This window comes from Haliotis asinina, chromosome 10 (genome assembly GCF_037392515.1).
Source record: "Haliotis asinina isolate JCU_RB_2024 chromosome 10, JCU_Hal_asi_v2, whole genome shotgun sequence".
In the NCBI taxonomy this organism is placed as follows: Eukaryota; Metazoa; Mollusca; class Gastropoda; order Lepetellida; family Haliotidae; genus Haliotis; species Haliotis asinina.
The window spans coordinates 17,632,302-17,651,353 of record NC_090289.1 but is presented as its reverse complement, the minus strand read 5'-3'; the positions used below and the strand labels follow the sequence as shown (position 1 = coordinate 17,651,353).

Sequence of the window (19,052 nt, the reverse complement as noted above, 5' to 3'; positions counted from 1 at the left end):
ACGTGAGTCTTCTGGTCAACAGCGGAGCCACACACCTCGTGTACCTATCATACGTTGTTTCAACTGTTGCTCTGACGTTTGAAGCCCGCCCAGATGAGAGTCGTGGATTCTATGCTTGTCAGTCTATAAAAACATGTTTAAGTCAACACCTGGATACGTTTGTATAAATGTGCTGCTTTGGGGTTTCATGTTACATTAATTCAGGACTATGACGCACGGAGTTTGTCGGGGGAGAAATTTTATGCTTGGTGAGTATAGGTGTTCTGGTGCTTCGTCAAACACAGCTGTTGCCGTTCAGCAACGATGCCATAGTAACCTGTAGGCATAGTTATGCCGAAGGGGCATGCACTTTCCTTGGTTGGCTATTTCACGATCTTGTTTGTACCTTTTTGTTGAAATTTTCGAAGTAAACAACATCAGTTAGTTTTAATGATTGTCTAATAATATGTAGAAGCAAGGGTTTAAATCCCCACATGTGTACGATTCGTGAAACACATGCCTGGTGTTCCCCACTGTTATGTTGCTGCAATATTGCTATACATTGCTAAAAGTGCCATACATTTATTCAGACGTAATACAAACCGGAAGATAAAAATGCTGGCAACTAGAGTATACCGAACATTCAGGTTACACACTTGCACGTGCCTCGCATTATGCTACATATAGACGTATGGTTTGTATAAACGTGAATGTATTGAACATATCAGGGAAACAGCTCCTCAGTTGTTCCAATATATTTCCAGGTCCGCCCACTTCCCGAGCACCAGTGCCCGCCATATCTTCCCACCTGAGTCAGGTGCTGAACCACCACTACCAGTCGTTCTGTGTCTTCCAGCACAAGTGAGTACTCCAGCCTACTATCCGTCGATACACTCGTCAACCCATGGGTTTCTGATGTGATTTTAGTTTTTTAAAAAGTAATCCTTACTATTCCATCACAAACCAAAATTACAATCTGACATGCATACCCCACTTTCAATAACAAGAACACCGGAGGCTATGTAATATGAAGAATGAGGAAAAGAGGGGGTGGGTGAACCCTCTCTTTGATAATATATAAATTTGGTATTCATCATAAACGTAACCCCTTTCTCCTTGAATTCGCAGCGCAATGGTGATGAGTCAGCTTCTTCATCATCGGATGGGGTCAAGTCGGAGACGGAGCGTGAGTCCGGAAACAAGCCCGCGGTCTCTGCTACCATTCCCGCTTTTTCAGCCGTACAGCACGTCACCACAAGAAGGTAGACGAAGATCTGGGACATTCAGCGACCAGGAAGAACAGTTCCCATTTTTCGCAAAATCCCAATCCGATGAAGGTTATTCGTCTTCACTGACATCCGACTCCAAGTCGCGGCTCTCCTGTGGTTCAGCAACGTCATCCGAACGTTCTAAAAATGTACAAGTTTCTCCAGAATCGAAACACTCTCAAAGATCTCCAGTGTTCGACGATGACAGTTCGAAATCTTGCGACAGTTTCGGAAGTGCGATCCAAACACCTGAAGTGTCATCCTCAGGTATAACACCAGTGATTTCTCTCGACGAGGATTCCCAGAAGAGCGTTTCAAAATTTCTGCCGTCTTTCTGTGATGAGAAATCAAACTATGGCTTGCCAGACAGTGACATTGAGATCAAGATTGAACCTGAGGACATATCTTCCTCACCGTCAGTGTGTACTTCACCGTTCCGCTCTGTCCGATCAGCTACTAGCACGTCGGCCTCTCCTGCCATACAGGCTGACTTGGCAGTAAATGTGAAACAAGAGGTGGACTCTCCTGTGAAATTTATGAACACAAACAGAGATGTAATGTGGGCAGTGAAACCGGATGTCCAATCCAAGTCCAATTTTATCCCAAGTCCGGAAAAGTCTAGTAGCGACTGTAGTTCTGACTACAGTCGGTTTCCAATTCCAACGTATAGCCAGTCCTGGAACGCCCATTTCCAGACAGTTCCCTCAATCATGCCTTTTACGCCCCTTGAAACCCAAAGCAAGCCAAAAACCAAGAAAGCAGTCGCTAAGAAACAACCTGCCATGTCAAGAGAGAATATTCCAATGTCAGTGCAGGTGGAGGCTATTGATTTGTCCACTAAGAAAAGAAAGGCGACCACCCCCAAGAAGGACAGTAAACAGAAACGGGTAAAGAAGAGTTCACACACAGAGAGTGGTATGGAACAAGGAACCAAAGCACCGATAACAATCACTGACCAAAAACGAATATGGAAACGTGACCCAAATCACACAAAGGTTCTCCAAGAAAGCCCAAACCAGAACGCCTCTGTCCCGGCAAATACGGAAAAGACCAACACAAGGCGACCCCCGGTCGTTAAACAAACACGTGTAAAGTCGGACAAAGTGAAGACATTTCAATGCAATCAGTGTGATAAGACATACTCTCAACGGTCATCGCTTCATACACACATGCGCATCCATACTGGAGTCCGCCCTTATGTATGCAAAGACTGCGACCGATCTTTCACAGATTGTTCCACGTACATAAAACATTGTCGTCTTCATACAGGGGAGAAACCATATGCGTGTGGAGTTTGTGGCCGGTGTTTCACACAGTCTGGAAACATGATGAGGCATCAACAGAAGTGTAAAGGAAGCGCCTGAACACTGTGTTCAATGTGAAACCTACACGACAGTGCTTGTCCCCGGATTTCAGACATGCACCCTGTAAACCGATGTGTGTTTTGTTGATGGGGAGCTTTGTGTTGTGCGCAAACGACTTATTTATGAGTTTTCTGAACGATTTATATAATTCACAGGTTTATATTTTTATATCATTTGTACAGTTGAATCGGTGTTGTAATTCATGTGAGTATTTAGTTATTCTCATCATTATTCATGTGTATCGTCTTTCCCATAATTATGCATACTTCTGAATAAACTATTTTAATATTATGTTGCGCCACTATACATGTACTTAGTAACACCTTACCATACTGAGGTATGAAAACAGTACAGCCCGGGATGTCTGCCTGTTGAATGACAGCAACAAAACCCTCATTTATACAATGTCACTCAATCAGTCTTTACTAAGAATGAAAGAGAGCGATGTGATCGTCCAATGCTCGCTCATATCGTCAAATATTCGAGTTATAACAAATGTATTTGATGTGGACACTCGCAAAGCAAGGGGTCTTTTATATGCATAAAGGCATTTTCCAAGCAATCAAGCCACTATTCTGTCCCGTGTAACAACGTAGGTAATACCTGACACTCAAGTATTGTAAAGTAAACATCATATGGCAAATCGTACAAGGGCACTTGTTGCTGATATTAAAGCTTTCTTGGTACTAGGTGAGTTCGACTAACAGCTTTCAGCGTCGTTGACCACTTTCCTTATTTTGACAGTTTTGATCCTTTTTTTTTTAAAAAAAGGGTTTTATCAAGGTTAACATGTATTCCAATAGGTATTGTATTAAGAGGTATCGTATTACAGTGTGCCGAAATACATCGTCCAGAAAAAACGCATGTGATGAAAGTATTTGTTACGTTTTGGGTGGCATTTAGAAAGTATATTGTCATAAATCGGTTCAAAAATACTGGGCTCTATACGTTGTACCCACGTGGGGAAGCGAACTCCGACCTTCGACGTGGTGATCGAACGCTTTAACCACTAGACGAATCCACCTTCCCCATCATGCATGATTTTACATTTACTGAATCACAGTGGTATTTCTTTAACTGAGGTTACTAGGTCCAGTCAAGACTTGAGAGAAAAAATAACCACCGGAAATATGTTTGCAAAACATCCTAAATATTGTCATGGAAGCTATAGCCCTAGACATTTTACGTCTCTTCAATAAACTGCTTCCCTCGGAATAACCGACGTCGGCTGTCTGTCTCGCCGAACAACCATTATCCATTAATGAGGGAACTGGGAAGAAGGTTTGAAATTAATGACGAAAGAAGACAGTGTACTTGCCATGGGTATGGATTTCACGACAAAGAAATAAGTTCAATACCCCGCTGTCACGTGAAGTTTATAGATTTATGGAATACAAAGTTCTTTGAAACAGTATGCTTCACTAGTGTACAAAATATTTCCTACACTTCAAGACACACGGAATTCACAAGGTTCTCACAGTCCTGCACTCCCTTTCAAAACACCGTGTGGTGAATTTGTTACCATTAAGACTTCTTTACTTGGCTTACCTTTAAAAACGACATCAGTATTATAAGAGAATAACGTATACGTTGTATGTGCATCGACTATCACATTGTCAGCAGTCACATAAAGGGGCTTAGTTCATTATTAATTGATTGAATTTGATTTATTTCATTATACGAGGCGTGAAATTCAGAAACATTTTACTGAAACAAACAAATAAGAAATTATGACGACAATTTCATTACCCTGCTTAGACCCATAACTCTATACGCCAACTCGAAAATTTTGAAGCGAAGCTGCTTGGCAGTCTTATTCCATTTAAGGTCGAGGTCTTTTGTACAATCCTCGTAGTGAGTCAAGTGGCAGATTTGACAGGGTGTACGATTCGTACATCCGCTAACATGGTTTCGCATAATCTGGATATTCGACAAACCAGAAATCGACAAATGTAAGGGTAATACAGATATGTACATGCATATGGTAGTAAATGTAACGATACTCTACTGTTCCTGTACCCAAATGCATGATCTGTTTATTTCCGTTTTCCAATATCATATGCGCCAGAAGATATATTTGCGACTTTATACGATATGGCGACAAGGAATTCAAAATAATACAAGAGGAGCAATGAAAAAGCAAAACTGTTGGTTTCTTTGTTCTCACATGATATTTCAACCTAGCTCATTTACACAATGACAGGTAACATAGGTCCATCAGACTTGAAGTTTTCCAGAAACCGAATTAAAATCCCTACCCCAAGTATATACTAGTAACATATGAATATTTCCTCCAGCAAATTGTTGAATTAAGAATAAACCCACGCAATTGCTATTAACCAGTGATAATCCAGTCAGCAAATATATGCTTTTAAATGTCGAGTTAAGACATCCCACATGAACACATACAGAAAAAACAACAAATAGATACTGAATTAAAGTATGCATGATCTCATTTGCCTGGAAACGTTAAAGGAACAATTTCACATATTTCAACAATATTTTGGCCTATTATACATATATTGGGCATTTGCACCCACTTTCGCTTTCTATTGATGCAATTGTAACCCTTACGGCTTGCCTGAAATCTGTAAGTAAAACTTAAAAGGCGAACAACTTCCAAACAAAGAATATTTGCACCATTGCCCTGTACATCGAAAACTGCATCACGCGGTGTTGTCCGAACTGGTTTCAATCGGAAACGTTTTAAGATATTCGTAGAGAGAGCCCCAAGGGACATAACACACGCGATTCGCTTGAAATAATTTTCGATTGGTGGCGGTGGCGAGAGTCGGTTTAGTGCAACAATGCATTCGAATTATTAAATCTATTATTGTGAACCAGATACGTTTCTTTGGAATACATTAAATGGTAGCTCCCCCCCCCCCCCCCCCGCCCCCCGGGCCGATCGTATTATTCAGAGAAATGCACCATTTATTTAAGTGTGGTGTCAAATAGTGTTTTGAAAATTTGATTAAGACACACCACAAAGAAAATACGTCAAGCCTTCCCACTATGTAATACGCTGCGTTTGTCAAAGTTCATCGTTCTACTGACATATTTGCCATTGGAGAATTCCATTTTGAACTCTGCTTTCAACAGTAGGACAAACATGCAGGTATCGACTGTACAGTTTCCAGCAAAAGTAAAACATAAAATGCTTAAAATCAAAACACAATAAAGAAATTTCATCGAACATGGTCACCATCATTTAATGACTGATGACTGAAGATAGTAATATGTATCGTTACTTAAGTTTATGCTTAGTAGATGTAAAAATTGACTCTATAAATCTATATTCTCATTTTGGGGAAAAGGCTGATATATATCAGTAGTATGACTTGGGAACGGGATCTTTATTGTTTCAATCACGGCGAGGGTGGGGCATGGTGCTTATTAAACATATTTCTGTCGTATATTTAAATATGGTTTCTGTTTGTGTTATAATATGATATTAATGAGGACGTTGGGGTTAAAAGTGCTTCTCACATGACAATATTGTAACTGGGCTTTTGTACCCAGCTCCTTCATGTTGCTGTAGGAGGAATTAATCATCTAGATAATTAATTATTTATAGCTGTGAGAGCTATAAACTCAACCGCATGGCATCGTAGTAGTCGAAAGTGATTTTGGTTTCAGACTTGGCTGAACTTTTCCTGTCGAACAGATAAGATGGGCGGTTCTCATAGTCGAACAGTAACAAGTCCTTGAGATATTTCAGCCTCAGTTGTTCCAGGTCCTCCAAAGGAACCTGACTGTAGGCTTGGAGCAGAGCTTCCTGTTTGTTCAATCTGGCTTGAGGCGATGATCGCTCATATGCACTCAACATCAAGTTCATTATCACTGTCATATTTGCTTCACGGCTCTCGTCGGGGTTCAAAGGATATTCGTCATACTTATCAATCAACCCTCCAATCTGAAGAACACGCCACAGACGAAGATGTACCATGTGGTCGCTGATGCATTTCAAAGATTTCTTCTTCATTTTAAATGCTCTTCGTACTTTAAAAATAATGTTATCCACGTTCTTTTCTTCTACAAAATTCTTGAACATGACACCTTTCTCAGATGCATTTGTCATGTTTAGAACGTACATGACGTCATGCTTAAATGTTTCCACTTTACCTATCATGTCATAATGAATATCACATACGTCACATTGAGAAGATACAGGCTTAAAATGAAAATCGTAACTTTCGGCGTCCGTTTGTATCAGATATTTCACGAGCTCTCCAAACTGTACATCGTGACCACATTGGACCATTGTACTTGACTCGGGTTTTCGAACAGCACTTATAATTCTTCTGCCAAAAGCCCAATACCCACCGTTTGGACTTACCAGTTTATCGACGTAAGATGAGAATACCCTCTTGTAGGGGTCTCGTGTGAACATAATTTTCCTGGCGGAATTTAAAGTCTGCTCAATGACTGATTCTTTTCCAGATGTGATGTGATATTTTGACTTGGGGCCGTCTTGAATCTCGAACGGCGAAGTATTTTCACCTGTCTCCAGCACATGAAGCATTCTGAACCAGAATTTTGTCCCAACCTTTGGTACAGTGCAAAAAAGTACATTAATGTTCTCGTAATACGATACTCGTGCCATGGGGCGAGCCAATTCAAATCTTCTCATCCAAGGGCACATCTGATTCACATGTTCCTTTCGCTGTTTCAGTGGCGCTTCGTCAAATTCCTAGAAGGGTAACGGCAAGTAAAGTTTCAAACTGCGAATAACGTACAGTAAAACGTGACACAACTGGATTGTATGAATTGTATGATGTCATTTTAACTTGACCAATACCACGTTTAATACAAATCGATGAAATTGATCGACCATCGATACATAATGATCTTTAACTGCAAGACTAATTATGATAAACTGTTCATGCATATAGATGACATATACTTACCGTGAGTGCATCTGTGATATTCCCCAGCTGTTGATGGATCTGACTTATCGCTGCCTCAAAGAATGAGTCTTTCGCTGTGATGTTTTCTTTAATATTCACTCTCACGTGCGACATACGTGCCACAGATTTCCACTGATTACTAGTATCTGCAGATCAATAATGCATATAAATGATGGGTACTTACAAACATCCTATCTCAAGACTGTATATCAGGTGTGTCGATTTCCCGATTGTTACCCAAAAACTTTCTGTCTGAAATAGACCAGATTTATCTATGCCCGTCGACTTTAGTTTGTCCCAAAGTTCTTTTTGAGCGACTCGTGTTACACTATGCTCTGTTTATTATCTGCATTTCCAAAGTCATAAAATGGTGTTTACATTACGGACACATGAAGAATATCCCATAAGAATGTACATTGCAAGCTATAAAAATCTTAAACCAAATATCACAAATTGCAGCATCCATAAAAAGATAAGAATAATTGATGGAAGATTATATTCCTGTATGTTTGCTTCACGATTCGGAAACTGGACCTGCTCTACGCACAACATGTTGTGGATCCAAATCATAATGACTGGTGTTTCTCGCTTGCCACAACAGAACCACTCCCAACTTTCTTTGCCAAACCATGATGAGAAATTGCTTGGAGACATCCAAGACGATGCAGACACATTGGGTTCTTGTCATTCCCACATGTAGTTGTCACTTATTTGTTTACGTACCAGTATACCAGGTAGACGACATAAAACTTAAGGACAGGAAAACTGCCACACACAGAAACGTCACTCTGAAAGGTCGTCTACATTCTTGACTGAACATGCTGCCTCGGATACACGACTCCGGACCCAGCTGTAGATGAGATCTCACCAGTGATGTTTAATCAAACTCTGAAAGGTAAGTTTCCACCATAAGTACTATCGTGTGATTCCTTTGTATGTTCTGACTGGAAGTTGATCATTCATTGACAGCATTAATTCTGGCCTAATGATCCAATTCATTAATTACCGACAACTGTTTAAGGTTTCAGACACATGAATACCGAAAAAATATGACATCATTCTTATTTTATTGATTGATTGATATTGTTGATAGGTAGATAGACAGCAAATCTCAGTGGCAATGGCTGAAATACTGAGAGTGAAGAGTAAATGGAATACTATTTTCACTGTGGTTATTCCAGCACAGGTCGACAGATAAAGACACTGCCATAGGTACGTAGTCTTGCCCCTGAGTGAAATAAATGCAATTGCCATGTTACAGTTCGTGTTAAATTCCCTTGTTGATGTTGGATGTCCAAAGTGTGTCTGTTTGAAAAAAAATGTACATGTAGGGAACACTGAATTTAGCATAACAAAACATACACAAGAAAGTGGCCTCCACTGGCAACAATCGTGGAAGTTTTTCAGGCGTGTTTTGAGTTTGGTGTACACGTCGATAGAGATCATCCCATTGGGTTTAGATCTGTTGATCGGGAAGGTAAGGTGGCGGCCTATCACGCCTGCTGTATGAGAAGTAGCGTTGTCATATTCGAACAACTCCATGTGTCCATAAGCGGAAGCATGTTACGTGCAAGGACTTTGTGTCACTTCTTTGTGTGTTGGATATCTCACCCCACACCATGACGCAGCTTACATCGAATCTGTCGATTGGTCAAATGCAATCAGGGGCATGATGACCATTCCTCCCACGGTGTACATGCTGTCTTCCATCTCGCCGGTGAAGAGTGATTCATCACTGAACCAGACTCGCCTCCAGTTTCTAAGTTTCCGGACTCGACTACACCATCTTCGCAAGCGATTGCTCCGATGGAAGTCTCTCAAAACACAGGGTCGACAAATCCCCCCTCATGCAATCGATCCCTGACAGCTTGATCGGAATTTCATCCCAGAGGATATGCTGTGCAGTCTCCACGACTGTGGCAAGAAGATGGCGCGATTGAGCAAACCGGATGTAGCGGTCCTGGCCGTGGATGTTAACGTTTTGGACGGCCGCTTCTCGGGCGGCCTTTGCCGGAATTGGTCCGCGGGAAACGATCTACAGGATGGGACTTTGTAGAATGGTGAAATTTTGGGCATGAAATGACTACGACTTCAAGTCGGCCTTTGGCGATGTTTCGATTGGCGGCACTCGGTCGCCTTTCTTCCGTTCCTTTTTCCATTCCAAAACGAATGCCAAAATGAAACACAACGTTTGCGGTATCGATCTATTCTGATGCTTTTCCTCTTACTTGCACGGGTATTTTTGTTTGTGTGTTTTCTTGGTGACGTTGTCTCAATTATTTTTCAAACGCTTCTAAAACAAGGGAACTTGAAAAGTTAAAACTGCACGCTGAAACCGTTTCCGATCACACAATGATGACATTTTGAAAAATATATATATAGTATCTTTGTATTGTTTTTTCTACAGCTGCATAGGTCCAATACTCTCAAAATCACCAATTCATTTCTTTCTGGTTTCTTTTGAAGAGTGTACCATGTGTTTGATTATTGTCATGGATAAATCATCCAATCTGCCTATAGTAATAGAATCCCTACACGTAGTGTACTTCATGACTAATGCATAATTTATAATGTTGAATATATTAAATAACACATAACAATATATTAGCAAATATAAAAGTAGTTTTAGAGCACACAATCCATGAAATGAACATGTCTTACCTGAATATAATCACGAGAAACATCAAGCAGTGACCGGTCTGTAATCGGTTCATCACATGTATGAGGCACCCTCACTAAAGGCTGTACTGATAACACCGCTATTGTTATACGTCTTCCGTTCAGTTATCACTTATTCAAATAATACAAAATTGACAATATGCTGGACTGAGTAGTTGAGTGTTGTCATCACAACAGTAACATGCCACTTATATTCAACCCCCCGGGCATTAATTACCTGAGTAGACGTGTAACATGCAATGGACACAGAGCATCAGGTCTAACAGAACCATATGCTAAAATTACAACTGTAGGCTAGCGTGATACAGTGTAATTGCCCAGTATGTCATGTTGTTGTAAATGTAATCTAGGAACCAGGAAGTGAATGTCCGAGAGGGAAGGGTATATAGTAGTTAGTGAATATTCTTGCATTCATATGTTAGAAAAAAAGCTTATTATGTTGGAGTAGAGGTAAAGGTATACTGGATGTAGGCCGGACCAGTTTTATTTTTTCTCTTACGGATCTCGCCAGTCGTAATTTTCCAAGAATAAGAACAAATAAAGAATGATTTCAGCGCTGTTGTTGTTCAACGCTCCTTTTCTCGTCCCTACCCTGAACTGATGGCCTCTATACACCAGACTCGAGCAACTACGACCATTTGGCATGAAATGTATAGCGGCTATCCACAGTAGTCGACAGGTTGCTCTCTGTTTGGGACGATGTCGGTTGACATGAAAAGCACACACACAGAGGGTAAATCTGGTGGTAACATTATGCTTTAGCATGGTATACGTCATCTTCCTTCTATGTTGCCGAGACGTTCGTCCATATAAAGGCTCTGGAGTTAGTTTAAGTTTAAATGTAGTAATTTTCAACGGCTAGAGTCTCGTACAAAGAGGAACGTATATCCAGTCTAATATGAACTGTCTTATTATTATATCAAACGTTCCTCTGAAACTTTGAGTTGTGTGTATGCGCGTGCGTACGTGTACGTTCCTGTTCATGTGTTTCAGCTATATATCCCTGTATACATACGTACCATTATTTATTACGACTCTCTTAAAGATTAAGCAATGGTCTTGTGTTTATATACCGCATGTATGTTGATAATCATGTTGAATTTAGAGACTGAAAGGTGAGTATGTCGTAACATTGCACAACACCTTTCTCAGACAGCGTCTTGTCAATTAATAATGTTTACATTTATCTCCGAAGGTATCATTTATTTGGCAAGAATGCTTTACAAATAACGCTTATGAATGACATAACACTGTAAGTACACAGTGTTTTAGTACATCCATTACCATAAAATATCTACAACCACGTCGTTACTCCACCCGTCGTGTTGAATGAAGATTCTTAATGAAGGCGATGCCTTTTATCTTGCTTGCTAACATGCATAACGAGCCATTAAACGTTAGCAAATGTCGTGACAGCATAAATGCACAAGAAAGTCCTTCCTGAATAGCTAGTAAACCATACGTCATGAACTCATCACACACAATTTAATTAATTAGTTTGTTTCGAGAATACATAAGTGAACATACACAGAGTGTATCACGCAACAGTTTAAAACTTCATGTGGTGTTCGCCAAGGTTGTGTATTAAGCCCTGTGCTATTCATATTTTTATAAATGAACTTGTAATTGATACTTATATTAAATGCAATGATGGAATATTCATATATTGAAGCTATTGAAGACATAATGATGCTATTGTTTGCAGATGATGTTACAGTGTTTTCATTTACAGTGGCAGTTTTGCAAAGACAATTGAATGTATTAGATGATTTTTGTCTTGAAGTGAATACTGAAAAAAAAACAAATGTAATATTATTTAGAAACGGTGGTACATTACGGAGAAACGTGAAATGGTACTTTGAAGATAAGCAGCTAAAAGGTGTTACATATTACAAGTGTTACGAGTACTTTGCGTTGATATTCTCCTCACGGCTCCCTTGGTCAAACGCTTTTAATACTCTTGCTGCACAGGCATCTAAAGCAACGGTTTCTGTATTTCATCTATTTTGTAACAACAGGTGTATTTCATTCACTACAGCCTGTGAAATATTTGATAAGAAAATTGCTCCTGTTTTATTATACACAAGTGACATTTGGGGCAGTAATTATCATCTTGTAATAGAGCAAGTGCAAACTACATATTTTAAACGATACTTAAGGGTGGGAAAGTTTGCATCTAACAAGGCTATACTTGGTGAGACCGGTAGATGTGATATGCTCATACTAACTCAAGTACGATGTATTAAGTATTGGATTAAGTTGCTGCAAATGAAAGTAAATCAGTATCCATATCAATATTATGCACTGCTAAAAAATTAGATGAAAATGGAAAATGTAATTGGGTGTCCAACATTAGAACTGTATTGTTTGGAACAGGTTTTTCATTTTTGTGGATAACACAAACTGTTTATACGACAGTTTAGAGAAAAATTAACTGATATGCACAAACAAACTTGGCATGGTTCTATTTGTAGCTCGCATTATTTAACACACTGCTCTAGGCTGAAAGCAGTTCTGGAGCCTGAATGTTATATTTTGCAGCTAAATGATAAGTCTCTCCTGAGAGTAGTTTGTAAATTTAGAACATCCCTACATAAATGTAAAATTGTTTCTTTCAGGAGAATTAAAGACAATTGTATAACCAGGTGTATCTGTACAATTGTAATCTTGGAGCGATTAAAGATGAATACCATGTTTTTATGCAGTGTACAAAACATAATGGATATTGCAAAAAGTATTTGCTGCAGCTGTATGCCATGTCTCAATGTGAACAAAGCATGATAAATGTACTGCAGTCTAAAGATCCACACGTTACTAAATCAGTTACTCTATTTTTGAAACGCCCGTTTAAGCACTGCTCTTGAAAGTAACACGTGGCATCGTAAAATATTGCATCTGTCAGTTATATTACAGGCCGTTAGGCCCACATTACTGAATAAATCTTTCTGTCTGTCTATTGTAATCATTTGTTCCAAAATGCAGACCTAATGGTTATTATTGCTAGAGTTTAACAATACACATGGTATGAGATGCAACTAAAATGACTCGATATTGGAATATTTTCTTCTGATAGAATAATACTTTCATAATCATTGCATCAAAATTCTTTCCACAGGCAGATTATTAGAAGAGATTTAGTTCACGTATATATACGCAGAAAAAGTACAAATGAAATAATAGATCATCATGACAAGTGATAATATATCTCACATCAAACATATTTATTCACCAAGTTTGTTATTACCTGATAGTTCATTTTAATCTTTTAAGGGATACAGTTTATAGTTTTACTCAGAATTATTCAATACATATCGACGCATTCACCCTGTTAAACCGAGTATGAATAATGGCTATAACATGAAAACACAACTTAACTGCAGCTGTTCATTGTACATGTTCATTTTGTGACATAGGACTGGCCCTCAGCACATAAATCATATAGTTTCCACTTGCCAATACCACATATGGATTAGGAGATATGTCTTGATGATTCCCATGGTTCCATACATATTGTGTTTGGTACTGTTATAGATATACAGAAGTGTATACAGAAGTGTATTTCAACACAAGTACCCAACATCGAATAAATTGAAGTCATCCGTATTTCACATTTCCTTTCGCAAAAGACATAATATAAATCAGTTATTAAAGATAATTTACTTTTGAAGAAATGACCTTATATATACCACTTATACCCCAAATCGTTGCCCTATTTGGCAACTTCAAACCAGAGTTAGCACTCATTTGGACACTGAACATATCCTAATATACTACAAACAAAAAAGTGTGGGAACACCCTACAATTTCATAGTCACATATAAACTCAAATGTCTCTTATACTTAAATGTCAATGCAACTTGTGCTTAATGGGCACTTTATACACTTTATAGAACATGCAGTGTTGGTTGATTGCGAGTGAAATGAAACACTGTCACTAACAGCAAAAACATGCAAACAGGACAAATTGTTATGGACAACAACTTTTTATTGCGTGAGTGCAACGTTTCTGCTTCTGTAGGACTCCTGCTTGACAACGGCACAAGATGCTGTATCGAAATGACGCACTCACGCAATAAAGAAGTTCTTATCCATAACAATTTGTCCTATTTGTACACCTCACCTTCTACAATGCCACTCAAACATGCAAAAAACACGGGTGCTGAAACCCACCAGCTCCATATTTGATTCAAACGATCAAACACAACACCCTAGTGCACGTGGAAGACAAACATGCCTGCAGCTTGCGGCAAGTGGGCACTGGTAGTTTTAAATGCTGACACTTCTTGTCATCCTTCAATATGGTATCCATAGCCACACAGAGGGAGTACCAAGGACCAAAGTTGACCTTTTGTTCATATGATGGGGGACCTAAAACACTCACGTGTTAGTATCACAGAATGACCAAATGAACGTAACTCATGCCAGAGTACTTGATGATCACGGATTCAATGTTTCGGATCATCACCCTATTGCATGTGAATTTGCATTCGATACTGCCTTGACACACCATATTGATAACGAAGTGAACCAGAGAGTTGCATGGAACAAAGCTCGTGACCATGATGTCATCCGTGATTATACTTTTGCTGCGTCACATATCCCGTGGTTGTTGCCAGTTGTAGATGTTAACTGTGGTGAAGACGGACTAAACATGTACTATGAGACAATTGTCGGCTCTTTGAAAAACGCTGCTACCGGTACCCTTCTTCTGAAACGGTTCCAAAAACATCTAAAGCCCTACTGGACTGACTGCGTAAAGGTCTCCCACAGGGACATGAAGGTGGAAGCAAGAAGGACGCCCCAGAGGCATGCAACACAGATCATTCAAGGAGTACAAGATGAACAAAGACAAATTCAGGAAAAACATGAGACATGCTGCAAATAGTGTGATATCCCAATGGATGAGTGACCTTGAGAAATCTTCTGAACTGAATCAAACAGCTTTCTGGCACCTTGTGAACCAAAGGTTGAAAGGGTCCAGTGACAAGGTGATCACGCCGATTCAAGTCGAAGGGGTCACATATAACAACCCTGATGATGTGCTTGAAAAATGGGCTTCTCACTTCGAAACTGTGTTCCAGTCATTGGATAAGCCTCATTTTGATGAGACTTTTAAAAGCATCATCGAAGATCAGGTTACTGAGGTAAGAAGACCCCTGTCATATTACACTTCACGAAGTTGAGACAATGTGCAAGAAGCTAAAAAATGGAAAATCAGGTGGAATAGATGGACTGGTATATGAACATCTGAAGTTTGGAGGGAGAACATTAATGCGTCACCTGAGCTGTCTATAAAACTGTGTTATTCAATCTGGTCCCATTCCACGGGCCTGGACGCGTAGCGTTATCCTGCCACTACATAAAGGAGGCGGCAAATCAAAGAAAGACCCAAACTGTTATCGCGGTATTTCATTAAGCCCCGTATTAGAGACAATCTTTGAAATGGCTTTACTTCCACACCTAAAAGGTCTGTGACAGGATAACAGTTCCCCTAACAAACAGCAGATGGCCTACCAGGAAAGTCTCTGTTCAGCGCACGCTTCATTCAACTTGCAGGAGACAGTTCAAGACTACCTTGAGCGGGGCAGCGACGTTCATGTGCTATTTCGTGACAGTTGTACAGCATTCGACAGTGTATGGCATGATGGGTTGTGGAAGAAGTTCTATGATGGTGGAGTTAAAGGAAAACTGTGGACGGTTATGGACAAGCTGTACCATGATATGGAGAGCTGTGTATTGATAGGTAACATGCAGTCGAGATGGTTCACTCTTCAACAAGGTGTACGTGAGGGCGGAGTATTGTCTGCTAGGCTATTTTTGCTGTATATCAATCAGCTCTTGGACGATATCACTGAATCGGAAAAGGGTGCCCCGATCATGGATTTGAATACAGGGTGTCCGACACAAGCCGATGGCGTAGAGTTCTCGTACCCCTTGTACCTCTTCTCTGCTCCCTTCTGAAAACTGCAGAAAACTACAGTAGAGTGTGGCGCTTCACATTCTCGCCCAGTAAGACTGCGCGTGTTACATTTCGGGCTAGCAATAAATCTAAAGTTGGTGCTGATGAACTGTCCTTATATGGGCGTCCACTACCAGCAGTTAATCAAGTAAAACATGTCGGCATTATACTCTCTGACGTGTTACCTGACAAGGCTTCTCTGTTTCGTTCACGGCGCGTGTGCACAACAGAGAGGTTTCATTCCTAATCTGATGAGACTCCTCCAGAAGAATAATTTGATAAATGTGCTAGAAGTTTACTTGTCAACTGGCGTCTTTCCACATAAGGTATCGTGGAATCGAAGTGTGAAGGCTGCTGTTTGGAAGTCCCACCCCTCCTCCTGGACTGATAGGATAACAGTTGATCCAGATCTCCAGTGGTTCTCACAGATACACGGAGATTTGTTGTGCCTTCTGTCATGCAGAACACAGTATGGACTGAACGCGGAAGATCAGAGAACATTCACCAGTGTGGCTGTAAGGTACATTCATCTGTTGTGCAAAGAAGTCACTAAGTTCATAGTGACACTATATTACGATCTGACAGTGTTATAGATTTTTAATGTTTGCAATTTTTACCCTTTTTTGTCCTCTCCCAACTTGGAGGATAAATAGAGAATAATAGTGGGGTTTGTTGTGTACTCTACCAATGGCCTGGAATCTGAAGTCACACCACAATACAGTCAATACAGTCTGCAGCTTCTTTTAAAGGAAGGAAACGTTGCCACAAGCTACATGGGAAACCTATGTCCCTAAGCTGTTATGCCTAGGTGTTTGAATCAAATCCGGTGCTGGTATGTATCAGCATTTTTGTTTTTCGCTGTTCTTGACAGTGTTTCATTTCACTCAATGAATTTTGTATCAGTTGCTTCCCATCAGCTTCTAACATGTTTAAAGTGCCCATTCAGCACACAAAAAGTTACATTGACCTTAGAGTACAAATGAACTCATCAGGTTTAAGTTTGCACATGACTATCAAATTTAGTGTTTTGTGATATCGTTGTTAAACCTTTGCGACATATAACATTAAATACAATATTTACTTACCTTTAGGTAGGTCCGTAAACTTTACTAGAGCTGTTTCATCTAGTTAGCAATAAAAGACAGCGTGGAACCTTTGTTTTAGAAGTAATTAATCAATGGATGCTTGTGACATAGGAATAACAGATGTCTTCGTCAGAATTTACCAGAAGGTGTGTCTAACGGAGGCTCAGCGAATTCTGTCACCTAAAATCAATCGATAGCGTATCTTACATCACACAACCCACATCTGGTTAGCCAGTCAGCAGCGTTCTGTTTCTGGGCGTTGTATTATGATTCCTCCTTGAGAGTGAAACGAAGGTTCTATCAAGTGTCACTTGGAACAGTTTTTCTAAGTTTATTATCTCATCTTCGTTTATTTGAATTCTCTGAAAGGATACTTTGTGTTTCTTAACTGTTGTTACGAGTGAAGGTGTAGTAAAGGGCTATCACACAAGTCCGCTCGCACGATTATGTGGATTACAAAAAAATGGACTAAAATTAAGGAAAGTTGCTCGTACTTTCCTAATGCAGGGTGTTTGTTACAAAAGATTGGTTTACAAGTGTACATAATGTAAAGGGCATTCTCTCAATAATAATTATGGGCAAAGCAAATGCATGATGGCAGCTTGTGAGCAGTAGTTACCTCATATCCAAGTCTGTGGTAATCTTGATTTCACATTACGACATAGTTCATAAATCTCCTTATTGTCACAAGTACCTGGCGTGGGTGCAAGGTTTGTGTATATTTGAGAACATCCATCTACCTGATAATAAGGAGTTGTACGTGCTGTCTGTATCTGACGCAGGACAGGGTTTTACTTATGAGGTAATGACAATTTGCATTCACATTCCGTTGTCACTTGATGGTCTTGGACGACGGTAGACAGACAGATTAAATTAGATTTATTGCCTGATTGAATCTTTAAAAAACATAACATGCTTACATCACAATTCTATGATTTCTCGTATGCATGAGTGCACACACGGGCATATACTGATTATACAGGAAACAGTCCGCCAACTTTTAGCAAGAGTCGGCCAGTCATGCTAAAACAACGAACATTACAGATACGTAATGCACGCACGGACGCACGGACACATCAACGGCTCTTACGGTGGTTGCAATGACAACTAAACAAGTACGTATAACGGATATGGTATCAACGTCGTCACCTCGCGCATGGCGTTATATATAGTCAGTCGATTAGAAGTCGATTATAGAGTGTGAAATAAACATCTTTTCCTGTCAGAGATTATATCTTTTGTTCGTTGACGGATTGTAAGCATCGTATTCCTCACATTTGTTGTAGTTACCTTTTAATCTACAAAGTTTGTTTACCAAAATTAGAAATGGAACCAAACACTTCCAACAGAAATACATTGAATAAACAACTGAACTTGGCCAAGATGAGACTACAGTAATTTAGTCCTTCCTGAGTATCAAAATGACCTCGGGAGATTGTACCTGTTGCACAGCAGGCCTTGTTGGATGTACACTACAGATAGTCACCACCTCCATTGCATGTCGCATAGAGAAAACATGTAAACCTGATTTTAATACTAACTTTGGCAAGGAATATACATTCATCGCTTATGGTTTTGTAGATTTACGTTCACATAAAACCATCAGATTTATCTCAAATGATCCAACGTGCTCCTGTAAAGCTACCTAAAAAAGCAATATATTTACATATCGTTGTGCTGGGGAGCATTACGATACTTACATATTGTCTTATAGAATCCATTTCACAGCACTCATCACTACAGTTTGCCTCATAGGTATAGCTCTCATCCCAACTCTCATTACAAAACGTTGCCACAAAACAAAACCA

At 39.8% G+C, this 19,052-nt stretch overlaps 2 protein-coding genes across 2 annotated transcripts; one reads left to right on the top strand and one right to left on the bottom strand.

The window, feature by feature from the left end:
• Positions 1-208: 208 nt before the first annotated feature.
• LOC137298569 (uncharacterized) lies at positions 209-2,611 on the top strand. Its single transcript, XM_067830868.1, has 3 exons — positions 209-248; positions 744-840; positions 1,108-2,611. The coding sequence occupies exons 1-3, from the start codon at positions 209-211 to the stop codon at positions 2,609-2,611; spliced, it is 1,641 nt and encodes a 546-aa protein (XP_067686969.1).
• Positions 2,612-6,197: 3,586 nt separating this feature from the next.
• Positions 6,198-7,635, bottom strand: LOC137298568 (carbohydrate sulfotransferase 11-like). Its single transcript, XM_067830867.1, has 2 exons — positions 7,522-7,635; positions 6,198-7,304 (listed from the first exon to the last, which is right to left on the bottom strand). The coding sequence occupies exons 1-2, from the start codon at positions 7,633-7,635 to the stop codon at positions 6,198-6,200; spliced, it is 1,221 nt and encodes a 406-aa protein (XP_067686968.1).
• Positions 7,636-19,052: the final 11,417 nt, after the last annotated feature.

Excerpts from the sequence above, each read along its gene's own strand:
- LOC137298569 (XM_067830868.1), top strand. The coding sequence starts at position 209 with ATGACGCACGGAGTTTGTCGGGGGAGAAATTTTATGCTTG. Across the intron at positions 249-743 it reads GGGGAGAAATTTTATGCTTG|GTCCGCCCACTTCCCGAGCA; the intron begins GTGAGTATAGGT and ends ATATATTTCCAG. Across the intron at positions 841-1,107 it reads TTCTGTGTCTTCCAGCACAA|CGCAATGGTGATGAGTCAGC; the intron begins GTGAGTACTCCA and ends TTGAATTCGCAG.
- LOC137298568 (XM_067830867.1), bottom strand. The coding sequence starts at position 7,635 with ATGTCGCACGTGAGAGTGAATATTAAAGAAAACATCACAGCGAAAGAC. Across the intron at positions 7,305-7,521 it reads ATATCACAGATGCACTCACG|GAATTTGACGAAGCGCCACT; the intron begins GTAAGTATATGT and ends TTACCCTTCTAG.